At 46.9% G+C, this 17943-nt stretch overlaps 1 protein-coding gene across 4 annotated transcripts in view; it reads left to right on the forward strand.

Moving 5' to 3' along the window:
* WDFY4 (WDFY family member 4) overlaps positions 1 to 17943 on the forward strand; it is a 296192-nt gene that overhangs the window by 4813 nt on the left and 273436 nt on the right. For all 4 annotated transcript variants that reach the window (XR_004819647.1, XM_027595872.2, XM_027595873.2 and 1 more), the window contains exon 2: positions 12209 to 12459. Coding sequence is in view for 3 of the 4 variants with exons in the window: in XM_027595872.2 (XP_027451673.2) it covers positions 12226 to 12459 (234 nt within the window). In the remaining variant the exon portion in view is untranslated. The remainder of the gene's footprint in view (positions 1 to 12208; positions 12460 to 17943) is intronic.

Here is a 17943-nt window from a genome sequence, read left to right on the forward strand (position 1 = left end):
TTTCGTTACTCCCATTTTACAGATGAGGAAATGGAGGCTCAGAGAAGTAAGGTCCTTCATCCTCAGACAGTAAGTGATTCAGCTGGGATTTGAACTTAAAGCCTGTGCACTTTGAATTAGGTGCCACCACCACTGTGATTTGAGGAAACACTTCTGGAAAGGAATAGTCAAGGTTTGGCAGAAGTGTGAAAACTGCTCTTCCCCTTTAGCAAATGGTTCATCCTTTTTTTGAAAATTCATCTTTGCAGATAATTCACAAAAATATTGTGTGGGGATCCTTTTCATCCCAGCATTGCCCATAACAGCAGCAGAGACATCCCACGCATCCCGTGACTAGCGAGTGAGAGAGTCAATTATAGGCAACTGACCAAGAGCACACTTGTTGGTCATTAAACCTGATAATTTAAGGGAAAAGGCAACACAGCCTATGTTTATGATATGATGACGGACGACTGATACAATGAAACAGTTCATACATCAGTTATAAGTCAAATATACTACGGGAAAAGTAGTATGCAGAAAAAAGGCAAATAGCTGTTACTTTTTGTGTTTTTAACATGATATTAATAATAACAGTAGTAATAACAATATCGCCCAAGTAGCACTCCAATATGGCTTTTTTAAAGGATAGGCACAAAATATAAAGAGATATATAAGCACAGATGAATAAAGATGCACACATGAAGAAACTGTTAGGGAGGCTGGTCAGAGCATATCAGGAGTCAGTAAGGTCGAAGCATGCTATAGTGAGCCCACAGCCTTCCTCCTTCCACTCTTTGGGTGGGAACCAGATGGAGGAGCGAGGGGCGGCTGGCTGGGAGATGGACGGACTAAACCAGGGCCCAGTGACCCTGCTGCTCTTCCTGTGTTTCTGCCCAGAGCATGCAGAGCACCCCTCTGCTGGAGTGGTTGCGGGGGGTCGTCCACCTCCTTCATAGGTGCGTGAGGCTCTCACCTCTGTAGTGCATCCAGCGCACGTGCAGCAGCTGCAGGGGTGAGGGACGGGGTTGGGGGTGCCGGGGGGGAAGGGACTCCTGCCAGGAGGATCCAATCAGGATGGGCAAAAGTCCATATATTTAAAAGGGGAAAAAAACAAACGAAGCAGGGGCAGTACTCTGCAGTCAGAACACAGAGCCTTGTAACTTTTAGTGTGAGGGCGATCTGACTGCGACATCTGTCACCCCATTGATCGCCAGGGTTGATTCGACTGATCTGGCTGGCTAGGCGGGTGTCCCCTTCCTCCCTCACCACTCCATGCGCGTCCCTCCGGAAGCTGCGCGCTCGGTCGCAGAGGACGACCTTCCCCGATAGAGGAGGACCGTTCTTCGGTCAAGGGTATACGAGCAGCTGCGCTCCCCTGCTAGAACCTCCAAACAAGCTCTCACATACCTGCCTCCAGGAAACATTTAATTATGTAAATTAATGGGGGGAAGCTACCCCCCCCCGGAGTGATTCCACTGCTTCCCTTTGCAGAAGGGATCTCTCTCAGAATCTCCCATCTAAAACATTACCTTGGTTCCAAGAAATACTTCTTCCCTCACACAATTTAAGTGTCTGAATAGTCTCAATTTTGACATGTGTATTTATTTTTTTTTTTTTTTTTATTTTTTAAAAGTTTTTTATTGTTATGTTAATCACCATATATTACATCATTTGTTTTGGTGTACTGTTCCATGATTCATTGTTTGTTCATAACACCCCATGCTCCATGCAGAATGTGCCCTCTTTAATACCCATCACCAGGCTAACCCATCCCCCTACCCCCTCCCCTCTAGAACCCTCAGTTTGTTTTTCAGAGTCCATCATCTCTCCTGGTTCGTCTCCCCCTCTGACTTTGACATGTGTATTTAATGTGATGATGCCCTCCCCCCACACAATTAAATAATTGTGTCATTTTATCATTGATAGAAACTTGGAGTTGAGGAAATGTAGGAAAGAGAAAGAGAAAGTGTATTCATGAATAATGATCACACAAGGAAGAAAGTGTTGGGTGCTCCAGTTATTATAGGCGGTACGTACTGATAAATTTGGGACTCACTTTTATTCTGCTTGACTCCCCACACGGTGTCGGGGCACAAGCTTTTCACAACCAGGCTCCCCCTTTCACCTGCCCCTGGAGGTGATCATAACCCTGAACACCTGGGTGTAATTACTAAGCGAGATCTTGTAGTGTGGATGTAGGATTGAAGACTGGGAAGTGCTGTCATTGAGGAAGTGGGGGGAGGGGGCCTAGGGAGGGAGGAATAGATAGGGGACGACCTGGTCAGGCTCACCCCAAATCCCAGAAATGCTGTGACCTAACAAAACCAGAGATAAGAGAACAAACCAGACCACCCTGCCCTGGGCGTCAGATGTGGGGTCTTTTCTGGTATTCACATTGTGACCACAAGAAATGACCAGACCCTAAAGAAGAAGTAAGCCATTAAAGATGTTATCACCAGTCCTTACTCAATGGTGCTATCAGTGGTAGAGACGTTAAAAAGATTTAAGTTCCCTGGTCAGTTTTCAATAAAAGACCAACCGTAAAAGCCCTCAGGGGCAACTTGTTTGGGATCCCTCTCACTCCTGAGAGATTTTGCTGTTTCCTTGCTTAATAAAATTCTATCGCTTTGCTCACTCTCTTTTGTTCGCGAGATTCGTTCTTCAACTCTGTGAGATAAGAACCTCGCTCTCCTGCTTCATTATGTGCTGGTAGTGACTACTTTCTAATCACAGCACAGCTCAGTGGTGCTGGGAGTTTGGAAGTTGGAAAGAAGAGGGTTGTTTCTCGGTTGGGGCATCAGGGATGCCTGGCCAAAGAGGCAGCCAGGAGCTGTGTTTGGAAGGTGATGAGACTGGGTTATGTGGAGCTAAAGGAGGGGCATCCCAGGGAGAGAATCCTGAGTAAAGGCAAAGGATCAGATTATGAGTAAACAGTTCATTTGGCCAGACCCCATTGGAGGTGCAGTGGGAAGTGAGGCAAGGAAGGAGGTTGGGCCACGTCATTGAGGGCCAAGAGCTTGACAGTGTTCCTTGGAAACATGGGGAGCCATTGAGGATAATAGAACAAGGGAGTGACGTGATGGAGCTGTGCTCCTCAGTCTGCTGCTGTGGGATGAGTGGGAGACAGTGGGGAGACTGGAGGCAGAGAGGCCTGCCAGGGCAAGGCTGGGGAAGAGATGAAGCAACAGCGGGCTCACCCTGGGCTGCCAGGAGATGCCCCGCAGAGGGCAGGCAATCCATCTCACCCATTCGTGTACTATTTTGAGGTTCCTTAACTCCTTTTGATCCTCCTCAGGGCCATTCTCGCATTTCCTGTGCACGTAGAAGAATTAGGTCTGAGTAAGAAAATATTCCTGGACACATCCAGGAACTCACTAGCTTATAGGACACTCTTTTGGGTTAAACACATATCCAAGTGTCAGAGGAGGAATGTAAAGGCTCTGAACATGAAGCTAATTTGGGAAAAGTAAAACTTCATTGGCAGACAGACCCTTACAGAGCATTATTCCAGGTGCTTCGTGTTACAGGTGGGGAAGTGAGTCACCTGCACCCCTGAGTGTGAGCTTTCAAGTCGAGGGTGTGGACCAGGGGCAGTTCCATTCCTTCCATGTTTAATAATCAAACGACCCGCCACACAGAGAAAGCTGTATAGCGCCACAGTTCCGGTGGCTTGTTCTGGAGGCTGAGTATTAATGCTGGGTGTGCTGCTGCTGGCAGCTCAGGAGGGGCCGGCCGGAGGGTGCCCACCTCGGGCCCGGGCTCAGGAACTGTGGGCCTCTGTGGTTCTCGGAGATCAGCTCTTGCCTGTGGGGATGGTGAGATCCTCTGGTTCTGGGCCAGCTGGCCTGCAGTGTGAGCTGGGACCACACGGCAGACCGGGCACCAGACCTCCTTCGGCCAGGGATCAGCAGGACCTTTGCACGTCCAGCCAGGGAACCCTCGCAGGGCTGCTAGCAGTAAGAGTTTCCAGCTAGAGCCCAAGGTGACCTCAAGATATATGCTTACCTCTGTTGTGTTGTGCCAACCTGGACTGGTGGACGGGCGTGAAGGGCTTCGGAGCCAGAGAGGTCTGGGTTTGTCCTTGATTCTGATGCTTATTAGGAGTTTGAGCTCAGATAAGTTACCAATTTTCTCTGAATGTCAGTTTCTCTGAGTCTTGCTTTCCCCCTCTGTGTCATGGGAATAATTATATCTACCTTACAAGTTTTCTAAGATTAGAGAACACGGACAGCTCTGCCAGTAGATGCTCATCCAGTGATGGCCAGGTGTCCTTGAGCAGCACTTCCTTAGGTTCCGGTGGAGAGCAAGCCACCGACTAGCTCCTACAATGGACTGGCTGCCCTATTAGGGGGGCTGGGCTTCTTGTTCCGTGGGCTGCGGCTAGCCCATATCTTTTGTGCAGACGGTGACAGCTCGGTTGCAGCTAAGCTTGGAGGGTCTGGCCAGGGGAACTGCTCCCCGGCTATTTCGGGCAATGTGGAAGTCAGTGCACATACCGAGATACAAAACCAGGGAGCTTCCTGCAGGACACAGGGAGTTCCTACATTCTGTTGCTGTTGCACAAACTGCAGAGGTGTGTACTAACTGGGACTGGAATCAGAAAAAGGAAGTTATGAAGGCCGTGGCAGGTGCAGGCTGCCCAGTTCCTGTCAATCAGAGTCCCCATTTTAGTCTTCATGGGGGAGTCCTCAACTTCTGGAAATAACCGAGTCATTTGAGGCAGGATGTAGGCCCCTGGGCTCCACGGTTCCTCCGCCGGTGGGAGCTCTCAGCCCTTGGCTGATGGAGAAGGTGGGCACACTTGCTAACTGAAGAGGGCTTGGGGCAGGCAGCACGCAGGCGGCTGGGGTCCTTGCGCTGTGACTCGATGTCAAGGCTCTCGGGGAACCTCCAGCAGAGGCAGAAGCAAAGGGATGGTGACATCTCTATCTACTGCCCACGTTCACGCCTCATGGGTGCTCGTGCCACTGATGGAGTTTCTGTTCCGGGAATTTTGCCTTTTCCAGAATGTCATGGAAATGGGATAACACTGTATGTAGCCTCTGAGACTGGCTCCTGTCACGCGGTCTAAGACCTTTGAGGTCCACCAGGTTGTCGCGTGGATTGGTAGTGTGTTCCTTTTTACTGTGGGGGAGCATCCCATTGTACGGATATACCTGAGTTTGTATATTCCTTCACCCCCTGAGGGACATTTAGGTTGTTTCCAGTTTTGGGCAGCTATGAATAGACCTACTATAAACATTCATGTGTAGGTTTTGTATGAATGTAAGTTTTTATTTCTCTAGGGTAAACACCCAGGAGCATAACTGCTGGGTAGGTATGTGTTTAACGTTCTCAAAAAACTGCCAAGCTGCTTTCCAAAGTGGCTGTACTATTTGCCTTCGCATCAGCCAGGGTGCGAGTTTTGGTGTCTATGCATCCTTGCCAACACTTAACAATTTGTGTTTGTTTTTTAGAGACATTCTAATAGGTATCTCAGTGTCTTAATCTACAGTCCACCAAGTGTCTGCCTCAGTGCTTCTGATTAACTACAGTAGGATGTGGAGGGAACAGAGCGTCCTTATTACTGTAACTTCTCCTACAACAGCTCCTTTTCAATTTACTTTTAACTTGTCAGCTCTCCTGTTAGCAGGAAATGGTGGGGAAGAGGCAGCAAGGCCTAGTCCCACCTTGCCCGTGTGTTTAAAAATAACAAAGATTGGCTTTGTTATTTTTTTTCTGAGAGCTCTAGGTCTAGGCCAGGTCCTTGCTGACACAGGAGCAAGAGAGTTTGGGTCTGCTGACATGCAGCGAGGAACGAGTGGAAAGGAAAACAGATCATTTATAGCCATGCATGGGAAGTTGCTGTTCTGTTCTGTATCGTCTGGTTTAGAGGCTCCCCCAGATCCGGGGCCTGGGGGCTATTGCCTGTGATGTAGATGGTAAACAGGTATGCCTCTGTACCCCGGGGTGTACGACCCACAGGCAGGAAGAGTCACGTATGCTGATGAGAAACAAGGGGAGGAATTCTACCTCAAATCATATCATAGCAGCTCTTTGTCACAAGGTCTGAGCTTCTCCACAGAAGACACTGAGTCCCAGGCTTCCCTGTGACCTGCCGTGTTAAAGAGTGGCTCCACACATCTTCTTGCTCCATTTCCCCAGAATGGCTTCCTGGCACCTTAGCTCCAAGGGGGCTGCTAAATCACATCTTATATCTGGAGATTTCACCTGTTGGCAAGTCACTTCTCAGAAAGTCAGGGAGGAAACAGTCAATAGAACGCTGGTTTAGCAGCCCAAACATCAGCAACCCAGCTGATTCTCCAGGCTCCAGATGTTCTCCTCCAGTGCGCAGCTACAAGCCGGATGCCCCGGGCCCTCTGCCTCTGACACGTCCCTAAGCAGAGTTCTAATGATGCTGTGGATTTATGCAGGGTAAGTGGGGTGGGAGTGCGGACGGGCAGTGATCCCTATCTCTGGGGGCACACGTGGCCACTCCCTGGGAATCGCTCCCTGTACTGTCACTGTAGCCTCCTCCTCTGGTTCCCTGCATATATGCACAGACAAGGAACCCCTCTTCTGCACTGGCCCACCACACACAGCCACAGGCCATCAGCCCCCTCAGGCGCCTCTCCAGCCAGTCTGCAATGACTCACTGCCTCATGTCTCTTCTGTGGTCAATGCATAAAGGCCAGAGGGCAGAACTGAGATTACCGAGGCTCTTTCAATGAGGAGAAAGCTAGTGTCAGAGAGGGGAAATCACTTGGTGAAGGCACCACAGCATCCCAACTGGGACTGGACCCCTGCCCTGGGACCCCTCCCCTCCCAGCCCTGAGGCTCCCCTGTGCTTGGGGGCTGCATGAGTGGGCAGCTTCCTGCCTAGTGCCTCTCTCTTGCTGCCTCATGCATGCTACAGGAAAGCAAGGCCTCTAGCCTGCCTGGTTGGGCGAGTGAGGCACCATGACTAAACGGTGCTGTGTGTCACATGCCCTGAGCCTGACTGGGAAACAGCTCACTGGCAGAGATGCGACCTGGAGACCCCTGGGACTCCCCACCGCTTCTAGTCCTCTGGTTCTGCCAAAGCCATCTTTCCCTTTACCTCACCCCATCCCCACCCCGGCCCTGCTCTGCCCTGCAAATTTCCATCTCTTCAAGAAATCTTTATAGGGAGGCACGCCTTCCCTCAGCCTGGGTTACCTGCCAAGCACGTGTCCAAGCCCTTCTGTCTACCCAGGGCCCCAAACCAGCCCTTGCTTGAGCTTAGCCTCCAGTGTGCATTGTTGTCTGCAGACCTAGGATGGACTCTGCTTTGGCTGCTGACTGACAAAGGGGCCCTGGGTAGGTCACTTCCTTGCTCCGAGCCTCGGTACCAGCTGCAGACTGAGGCTGATAACTTTGACATTGCTGGAAGGTAGGAAGATTACGTGAAGTGGTGCCGGCATTTATAGAAGCACCAATAAATGATCGTCTATCCCCCCATCCTAATGATGACATGTGCCAAGCACTAACTTAATCCCGGCACTGTGTGAGGGGTCCTGTTATTGTCCCATTTTATAAATGAGGACACAGGCATGATATGTTTCCTCCACTTGGTCTAAGCCCATTGATTGAAACTGGAGAGATCTGCTTCCAGAGTCTCTGCTCGTGGCTGCTATGCTGTGTGTATTAGAGTAGAATCTATGGAAGTCTTGGAGTGGTGTTTGTTCAACTTGTTGATTTTTGTGACAGAATGCCCTCAGCTCCCATTCTTATCAAGTGAGGCCAGTGGGTGGGGTCAGGCATCTGCTGGGTGAGAGTCTGGCTCTTTTTGAAATTTTGATGTTTGCTCATCATGGATTTTTTTGGCATTAATTTTGATTTTTAAAGATACTGCATTAAAACGTTATTTATCTTGGCTACTGAGATTTTTTGGGTCCCCTTACATCTTGTGCCTGAGGTGAGTGTCTTATTTGCCTCACTCTAAACCCTCACCCCTACCCCAGTGACCCTACCCCCAACTTATTCCATTTTGCCCAGGATACGAAAGTGTTAGCACCTTCTTACAGAGGTAAGAAGGCACTTTTGATAATGAAGTGGATTAGAATGATTTCTTCTTGCCATTTGTCACATAGCCCTGAGAGGTTAGTTACTCCCAGTTACCTTCCTCTTACAAATAAAGTAGGTCTCGGGTGATGGGCAGAACCAGGAGGGGGGATGGCCACAGCCTAACAATTGAGGTAGACAACTTCTCCCTGGGATTTCACGGATCCCCTTTTGTTAGAAATTCTTATTTTGAAAACATCTCTATTCAAGAGAATATGATTCAAACATTTCACTTCAGTAAATACAGCTTCTTAATTTCAGAGGAAATCTGAAGTGGTTTCTGATATCTCCCCTGGATATCCAGCCACTTTTCCCAGGACCATATTTTCACCTTATCTCCTCACCTGCTTGGTCTGAAAATGTGGCATGGCGGCAAGCCCGCAGAGGGGTGTTATTGAATGGATCTATTAGTAGCGCCTGAAGGTGTGGTTACAACATGACTTTTTTTTGTGCTGGAGGCAACACTTAGCTTGGCCCTAATGGCCATCCTGTGCATTGGGATGTCTGTGTTGGACCTGGGACTGGTTCTGTTGATGATGGAGTTGGTGGTTTGGTTGGGACATAGAGATTGTCAGAGTCTAGGGGAAATCCAAGTAGAGATCTTAAAGTGAGAAAAGAGAACTTGTTTAGAAGAGGGGTCTGGACTACAGAGAGAGGTCTGGGTGCCATCAGTATATAAGTTTGTCCATTCATTCATACATTTTTACAGTAACATTTTGTTGAGCATCTATGCAATGCTAACCACTGACATAGGTGCAGTGCCTTCCTTCATGGAGCTAACATTCAGTGGATGTGTGGCTCTCAGGGGAGTAGCTGAGGTCTCCTACAGGGAGCTCATGAAATGAGAACACTTGTCATCTGACTCCAGAAAGCCACTGGAGGGACCCCTGAAGGAGACTGAGCTGCAGACAGACAGAAACACAGTACAGCAAGATACATGGCGGGATACAGCAGAGATGCCATTGCTTTGTAACCTACCAAGTAAGCAAGAATTAAAAAATGATAAGTAAGGAAGTGTGAACTCTTGTGTGTTCTTGGTCAGAGGACTATACAATTGATGCAGTGTTTAAAGAAAAATACATGTCAAGATCTGGCTATTTCCATTGTAGGAATTTAAGAAGGCATTACAATCTATTATTTAATCACGGATACATACAAAGACTTGGACACAAAGCCTATTGTTATAGTATTATTTATAGCAGTGAATAATTTGAAACTACTTAAATGCCTACAGGAGATTAATTAAATGAAGGATCAACATGACTCTTATGGTCACCATCAGTCATTCAAAATGAAGATGTAGAGGGTCTTTAACAACATGGAAAATATTCATGATATGTTTTTGTGACAAAAAAGTTATGAACTAATTTGTAAGAAAAATGGGTTGAGAGAAGATATTTGTGATTTTTAAAACCAACGAGGGACAAGTTTCTAGAATATCCTTCCTCAAAACAATAAGAAAAAGACAGGCAAGGAAAAATAAGCAAAGGTTATGAATAGTCAGTTCGCAGAAAAGGAACTGCAAATAGCTAAGAGGCATCTGTGATGCTCGGGCTCATTAGAGAGAAATGTAAATTAAAATGACAATGAGGGATCACTTTACTTCAATCGGATTGGCAGACATTAGAGAGCCGGGTAATTGGTGAGATGGAGGCTGTGGGCAAAGCGTGGTCTGGTGCCAGCTTTCTGGAAGCATCTTTGTTGGTGGTACTCTGTTAAAGTAAGCAGGTGTATAACCTTGACTCAGCCCTCCTGCTCCCAAGTTCATACCTGGAGCCAGTCACACGCAGCCCCATGAAGGGACCTGCATGGGAATGTCCAGAACAAAATTGAGTGCAGTACGGGAAGTCATGGGCAATCTGGCCATGACTGCGGAGTGAACAAGTCAGATAGGTATGTGATGCCCACTTTGTAACATGGGGCAGCAGTTAGAAGAAACAAAGCTGACAAACACAGAGCCACATGGGTAGGTCTGAAGGCATACACTGAGCGAAAAAGTGAGCTGCAAAAAAGATGCAGAAGGTCATTCGGGGAACTCATACTGCCTGTATTCAGAAAGCATGTCACCTGTGCCATGTTAGAGAAGGACCCATGTTGGGGTGGGGCAGGGTGGGCAGGGTGGGGAAGAAGGGAATTCAAGTGGGGAATGGAGGGCCGAGGAATAAGTGAATAATAAACCAACAAAACCAGACAGGAGCCTGGTCCAGGTCAGGGAAGAGGCATCCCACCACCTGCTCCTGAGGGTCACCCCAACAGAAGAAACAAAACTCCCACCAAGCCCCAGCCAACCAACCATCAAAAGCAAAAGTATAAATTCAAAGTTTGCTTCAACAATATCAGGAGGATGTTTTTTATTAAACAACATAGTCATAGATAAAAGCTGGAATACCAACAGCCATTTTTCTTGGTATAGGCAAGCTGGTATCAAAAACTCAGAAACAGCCAAAGTAAAACCAGTGCATCACTGAAATAGTAATTAGTGAAAATTGATTGTGCACACACCAAAAAAGACAGTTTGCAAAGTGGGAACACTCAACCCAAAACATAGAATGAGGCTCAGGGGTATATGGTTATAAAGCAGCTTAGATAGTGAGAAAGCAGTGACTTTATTTTTCACAGCAAGTGGTTGTAATGTTAGAATTTTCTTAAATGACAGGCAGTTGGTCGATGGTTGCCTCATATCAATCTTGGAAAAGAGTTTCAGCTTTGCTCCTGATTTCCAGATGTGTAAGCAAGAGACAACTGAGGGCAAGTTAGTTCTGCAAAATAAGTTAAATTAAGCTTTGCTTGTATGACTAAACTGGTTCTGTCTGCTTAGGGAATTTTCAAGGCTGGTATGCTTTTTGTTTTAATACTTGATAGTCTTCCCGATACTTGGTTCCTCTCCTATTTTGACACTGAACTCACATGGCTTTTGTAATAAGAAAATGAAGTTTGAGAGTACTAAGCACGTGTGTTGGAAGAAGCGTGAGGGACTCATGGAGTTGTCTACATAAAGGGTGAGAATGTTTCAAAGAGGGATAGTGTGTCTGGCCACATGACCCTTTATCCACTCCCATTCTAGCCTGCAGGGAGCATATGCTGGGCTAAAAATAAAGCATGACATCGGCCCTCAGCTGCTGCAGCCCAGAGCAGAACACTGGTGGATCCATCTTTGTGTGCCCATCCCTCTTGTTGCTATGCCATGATTGGTGGTTGTTGGTCACTGGCCAGATTCCAGAATGGACTCCTACATGGTGACATTGTGGTTGGGGAGGGATTTTTGCAGGAAGCCTGGGCATTCCGGGCCCCACATGGAGTGTCCTATACTCTTGACACGCAGCAAACAAATCTTGTCTGTGCTGAGTCAGTCATGACTCAACTAAAGACTAGGACAATTGAAAGTCAAGGACACAAATAAAGGCATCTTCTTGAGGTTACCCTTCTGGCCAATCAGTCTTTGGCTATTTTTACTGCATAAGTTCTTGTCCTCCTGCCTACTGACCCAAGATCTGCAGCTTGCACACACCACCCCTGTGTGTGTTAATAAAGGAGCTGTTTTAAGTTAGCATGGGGGTGGTTAAAGAGTCCTTTTGAAGACAAAGTTCTCTAACAATATGGAATGTGAATCAAATAATGCTGAGAGTGAAGAACCTATGTCCTTTCAGACTAATGTGGTTGAAGGAAGTTACCATTGATGATACAGAATTACAGGCCTGTACAAATATTGGTGACAGTTGCACATATCCCTTCAACTTACTCAGCCTTTTAGGGGAGGAACAGCAGCAGGCAAAAACAAAACCAAAACAAACAACAAAAAAACCCCAGGTTTGGTGTGGAAAGTTTGCATTTCAACTGGACGTCTAGCTGCCCATATGCCTTTGGCCCAGCCAGTTTCCTTCCTTATACAGAGAAAAGAAAACATACCCATTTCTTTCCTGAGTCTGTGTAAAGAGCCCAGCACAGTGCCAGGCACATGTTAGATTGTCACCATTAAGTCACATCTAAGTCAGAATCTCTTTTAAAAAAAAGTCTTCCTATTTTCGTCTGTTCAGTTTCAGATTCTTAGCGGAACCATCTTCAAAAGGAACTGAACCGAGTGAGTACAGTACCTTGTCCCACACCCGGCCTCATCAGGAAGTGCTATGACAGGACTTGACATTTTTGTTTTTTGTTCTGAATTCAGATCTGCTTTGCTAAGGCATGGAGGTAGAAGACGTTTCAAGGGCTGAAGACAGAGCTGAGTATCCAGGTTCCAAAACCGAGGGCCAGCCTGATGTTGCTCAGCCTGACTTCCTACATGGAAGGCAATCTCCTGGTCCCACTGCTCTCTGGGAGATGCTAGAAAGGAAATTTCTGGAATACCAGAAGTTGGCTCATGGGAGCCCGGCTGAACATCAGCAGAGCCTGTTGAATCTCCTCCCACTGTTCCTGAAGGTCGGTATTCTTATTTTTGAAACTGTAAGAAGATGATACAGTGCTCTGGGGACACTTCTGGGATGATTGGAAGCTGGAGTTGGTGGTTTTAATATCATCACAAGTGGTCCCTGCTGGGTTTCTTAGAGGGGAGCGTTGTGCTATTTAATAAAGATGGCAAGCAAGGCTCATCTCCTGGATGAGGAAGAGTTGGAAAGGACAGTTGGCTCTTGAGTAATATTGTCTCCTTAGTTGAAAAAATTATATTGTTCAACCACAATCCCAATGTGGGAGCCAGAGGAAGACCAGCTGGAGCTAGGGAAAGAATGTGTGTCCTGGGTTGCAGGGATGGCAGGTAAGCTCAAACACCAGCAATGTCAACAGTGAGGACTGGGAGAACCCGGCCACCAGCATGGGAGAGAAGTCCAGCCTGTCCACTGAGCTGCCCTTCTAGACAGTGGCAGCTGGTGACAGTTTGGGTACAAAGGATTCCCTTTGTTGTCTCAGAACAAAGGTCCTGCCAGTGAGGTCTGCTTTATAGTTGAATATGTTGGGAAGTTTAGTTGCAGAGTTGGAAACACATCTTTTTATGAGGACTTAGTTTTTGCTTGACTATTGATTTGGGGTTATTATTTAAAAAACAAAACAAAACAAAACCATATAGATACATTCAAAGCATAGAGAATATGAGATACTTCTCACATTTGAAACTAGACTAAGATAGATTGAGACCTGGCAGGTTTTCATTGGGAAACTCCCTTGTTGATTTGTTTCATCTAACTTATTAACCAGAAATATTTAAGGATTTCCGAAGGTGAATCGGAATCTTCTTGGGATCGTATTTCTAGGATGCACTGAGTACTTAGGCATGTCCTTCTGTAAAAAATTTTGCCAACTAACCTACTGTCCATGAATTCATTATTTTCCTCCATCTTTTGGACTTGTATACCCCATCCATTCCATTTCACAGATTGGATAACTGGCACATAGAGAATGTACTGGAAAAGAAGAACTAGGTAAGGAAAGACAGCTCAGGTTTCCCATTCCTAGCCCTCCCTGCCCTGATAACTCTAGCTTCTGGAGGGTGGTTTAGTCTCCCCCAGTTCCCAGGTCAACTTTGCCTTATGGAAGGAAAAATGTGAGCAGCCTCCTGCCCCCCACCAAAATTTGCTGCTCCCCACGCGTGTGGGCTTGGCCATTGCATTGTCTCTTTGCCATCCAATGGGCAGCCGTGGCTCTGTTGAAAGGACTCTCATTCACGAGCCAGAGCTTAGTCCTTCTTCACCGCTTTCCAGATTGTTGAGTTGAGGATTCATTCATTTGTTGTACACATGTTTCTTAAATTCTTATACCCTGTGCTGGGGCCTGGGGCTATGAGAGTTGGGATGATAGACAGAGGTTTTACCATTGTGGAGTTTAGTCCAGAATGGAGGATACTAAAAGGCATCCAGAATGTATCTTGTTTGCTTGTAGGGGTTAACGAAGGACTTTGTGGCCATTTTTTTTCAAAATGGAAAGTTTTCACAGGTAAATCACATTTCCAGTTTCTCTTGAAAATTTTGGTAGATGTAATATTGATGACTGGATGGAGATGCTTAGGGGCACCCCTTTTAGAAAGAAAATGGTCTCTGTTTCTCAGTTTGCCCCAGTCTTCCATTCCCTAATATTTTCACCCAACCCACATTACTCACTTATGTTGCCTGACCTGAAGGTATTTGAGCTTGTGACCCCATGCGTACAAGCAGTTCCTATTACTGAACTTTGATATTGGTCATGTTTCCCAAGCCCTGCTCTTGTAACTAGAGGCATAATGGCCCTATTGTTGAATGCATGGGCTTTCAGGTCAAACAGAGACGGTGTCAAGTCCTGGCTCCATTGCTAATAAGCTGTGCATCCTTGAACAAATTATTAAATATTGTTCAACGTCGGTTTTCTTATCCATAAAGTGGAATCAATAACACTTTGCTGGGAGTCTGTGAGGGTGAGAGAAGATAATGATTGTAAAGTTCACAGCACATGGTCAGCAGACATGGTCCCCGTTATGTTTCCACCAGCCTCCAGGATACTAACTGTGTGTGTGCAGTTTGAGATCCCATTTCCACAAGTCCCCAAACTGCTGACATAATCTGACATGTTTTGAGTCCCCGGAGCTCACCTCTGATGAACCCCGCAGAAGCAGAATATTACAAGCTTTTTATCGTTGCCTAAAATCTATATTCTTTTATTAAGTCCTACATGTGTACAAACCTGTTGTTTCTGTTAAGTTCTAACTAAGAAAACCCCACCAGAGTCCGAACCCTTAGGCTTCTTAATGAAGGGTTCAATGCAAAGGAACACAGGAAGGTCAGAGGATTTTTTTTTTTTTCCCGAGTATAGTGCAGATAAAATCTGAGGTGTGGATGAAGACTGACAACATCCATTGGAATACAGGTCCTTGTGTAGGAAGTCGGGCTTGAAACCACTCTGTTCTGATTTTTTTAACCACAAAACAGTGTTCTTCAAGGTTATCTACAAATAACCCCCTTGGAAATACGAGGATTTAAAAAGTTACGCCAAAGGGGCACCTGGGTGGCTCAGTCAGTTAAGCATCCGACTCTTGGTTTTGGCTCAGGTCATGATCTTGGGGTCATGAGATCCAGCCCCCTTTTGGGCTCTACACTCAGCACAGAGTCTGCTTGAGAATCTTTCTCTTTCTCCCTCTGCCCCTCCTGCTTGTGCTCTTTCTCTCTCTCTAGAATAAATAAATAAATAAATAAGTAAAATCTTACAAAAAATTAAAGAATAAAAAGTTATGCCAAAGCCTTAGTCATGAACTGGTTGTCATGGCAACCACACCCCCACTGGGCTCTGAGACAACTGAGCGCTCTAAAGGAGTCTTAGACTACTTTGGTGGAGCTCAACTCTCTATACCTGACTCTTTTCACTTTGGGCTCAAGGGAAATTAGGATGATCTGGAATATTCTTTGTTTTAAGACAATGCACACAAGGGATTTTGAATTGCCTTCCCTGCTTGGAAAAGGCTGTGTCCCTGGGTTGTGGGCTCTCGCCTGCCTGGCCTGGGCCCTGTGTCAGTTAGAGGCAGTATGAAAGGGGCAGCCCAGATGTAGTCAGGGCTCGGGGGAAGGTTGACAGCAGTGAGTGCCCTGCCTTAGTGGCCCCACCTGCCTCGACCTAGTGACTCTTGAGATTTGGCAACAGGGACTGTTTGGTGTGGCAGACTCCCTCAGAGCTGCTTCTTTCCCATCTTCTTTCCAAAGAACTTCCTTTCAGCCTCTTTGGCTTTCTCTCCTATTTGATTCCTCCAAATCCACAGCAGAGGACAGTGTTTTCCCTAACTCTGCATTAACTGATCGGCAAGCACAAGGATGGCCTTGGTTGGTTCTGTAGCAAATCCCAGCCCCATTGCCTCCTGAGTGGAGGAGCAACTACAAGGCTGTTGAAAAGTGAACCCACACAAAATTTGGGTGAGTATCTTGATATTAAGGAAGAACCTGATGGAATTTCAGGGCCTTGGAACCCCGATGAGAAACTGCTCTGGAAGGATGAGTCAGAAAGGAAGTTCTTATCCAGAACCACAGGCTCTCCTCCTCCCGGCTCCATCGATCCCCTCCAGAGGTCAAGGAGGGGATCTTAGCCAGGGCAGCTGGGCACTTTCATTGATAATAGCTAATAACATTCACCAAGCTCTAATTACCTAAACCAGGCATTTTGTTTAGTGTTGATAAGCCCTCATAATAACCCCATGAAGTGTGTGTCACTTTTATCCCAGCCTTGCAAATAAGGAAAGGGAGGTTTAGAGACGTTGCATAACTTGGCCGAGGTCACCTAGTTGTTCATGAGGAGCAGAACTTAACTGGGACACTCTGTCCAGGCCTGTGTCATTAGCCCCTGGGCTCCCTCACTCAGGCCTTGCTGGGGTTTGTAGAATAGAGCACATTTGACTTCCTTCCCTGTCCCATGACTCCCTGGACAGACGGCTTTGCCTGGCTCATACCAACTGGGTACGAAAAGCGTTCATGTCCTCTACATGTGATGTGTGGATAGCTCCAGGATGTTGCAGATGAGACCGAGGTTTTATTGCCTCACACAGGAAGCAGCACAGAACTAATGACTTCTCAGTGTGTAGAACAGTGTTTCCAGGAAGGATTCAGGGGACTGCTATTGTGTTCCTACAAATGAGCCTTGGGCTTTGGTCTTTCTAGAACCCTCCCTGTCAGAGGCTCTCACACCAAGAGAAGAAGGCCTTTCTCTAGCAAGCCTGGGTAGATCCTGCTGGCCCTTGGTTGAGTTTGCTTTGGGGGAAAAGGAAGCGCTGCAGGTCCTCACATTGCTCAGAGATATTCAGTAATAATAGACACAGGGAAACTATAGATGTAGTTGTTGAGATTGTTCTTGGAATATGCACTTTGAGAGAAAACAGGCTGAGAGATAGGGAAACCCTGTCAGTGACTGTAAAATTCCTCACTGTCTGGGACAGACAACCTGGGAGGTGGGACCAACGGGGACAAAGGTAGCTCTGTGGATGTGGCAGATTAAAGATGCTGAGAATGGGTCCACACTGCTCCCTTCGAGAGGTGGCATCCACATCCCCTCCCCTGGGATTTGTGATGACTTGGCTACTTGAATAGGGCAGAAATGACATGTGCAGGTCTAGGCTTCAAGAGACTTGCAGCTTTTTGTCCCCGTCACTTGTCACTTCCGGTCACTCTTTGAAATCTGCTTCCATGCTGTGAGGAAGTCTCAGCAGCCCTGAGTAAAAGCCTCCGTGTAAAGGAACCAAAGCCCCCGATCTTGTTGCTGACAGCCAGCTCCAACTTACCAGCCACGTGCATGTGCCATCTGGCGGGTGGAGCTCAAGCCCCGGTAGCTGCCCCAGCTGAGCAATGCACAGAAAAGCTGTCAAATCACAGATCCATGAGAAAAATAAGCCCCTCGATTTGAGGGTGGTTTGTTGTAGAGCGATCTATAGCCAGGACAGTGGGTAACATGGGGGGAATCATTCATTTCCTAGTGTGGAGGGTTTAGAATTAACACTAACTTGATCGTACGTGGGCAGTGAGTGTGTTTGTGCACGTGCGTGTGTGCAGGTGTGCTGATACACAGGTAAGCACAGGTACTCTGAGACTAACCCCCCTGCCAGTGGTGCAGAGTTTACACCATTGAGTGTGGTCAATCATTCTCGTAGAAACCACGTGTGGACCCAGCTGACAGTGGAAGAGAGAGAAGAAACATTAAATATAATAATAAGGATGAGCAGTAATTGTTTCCAAATGTAGTGTCCCAAGGGGGCAGTGAAGGTAAATACTCTTCTTTGTCCATCCCCGATCTACACAACCTCAGAGTGGGGCCTGCAACGTGGCTTCTTCCCATCTTGGAGAAACAACATTTTTTTTTTTTTTTGTGCAAGTAAAGTTTTGATACATCACTTTTTAAAAACAATTTACAACAGGGCTGCCTGGGTTGGCTTCAGTGGGTTAAGCGTCTGCCTTCGGCTCAGGTCATGAT

Source organism: Zalophus californianus, chromosome 15 (genome assembly GCF_009762305.2).
Source record: "Zalophus californianus isolate mZalCal1 chromosome 15, mZalCal1.pri.v2, whole genome shotgun sequence".
In the NCBI taxonomy this organism is placed as follows: Eukaryota; Metazoa; Chordata; class Mammalia; order Carnivora; family Otariidae; genus Zalophus; species Zalophus californianus.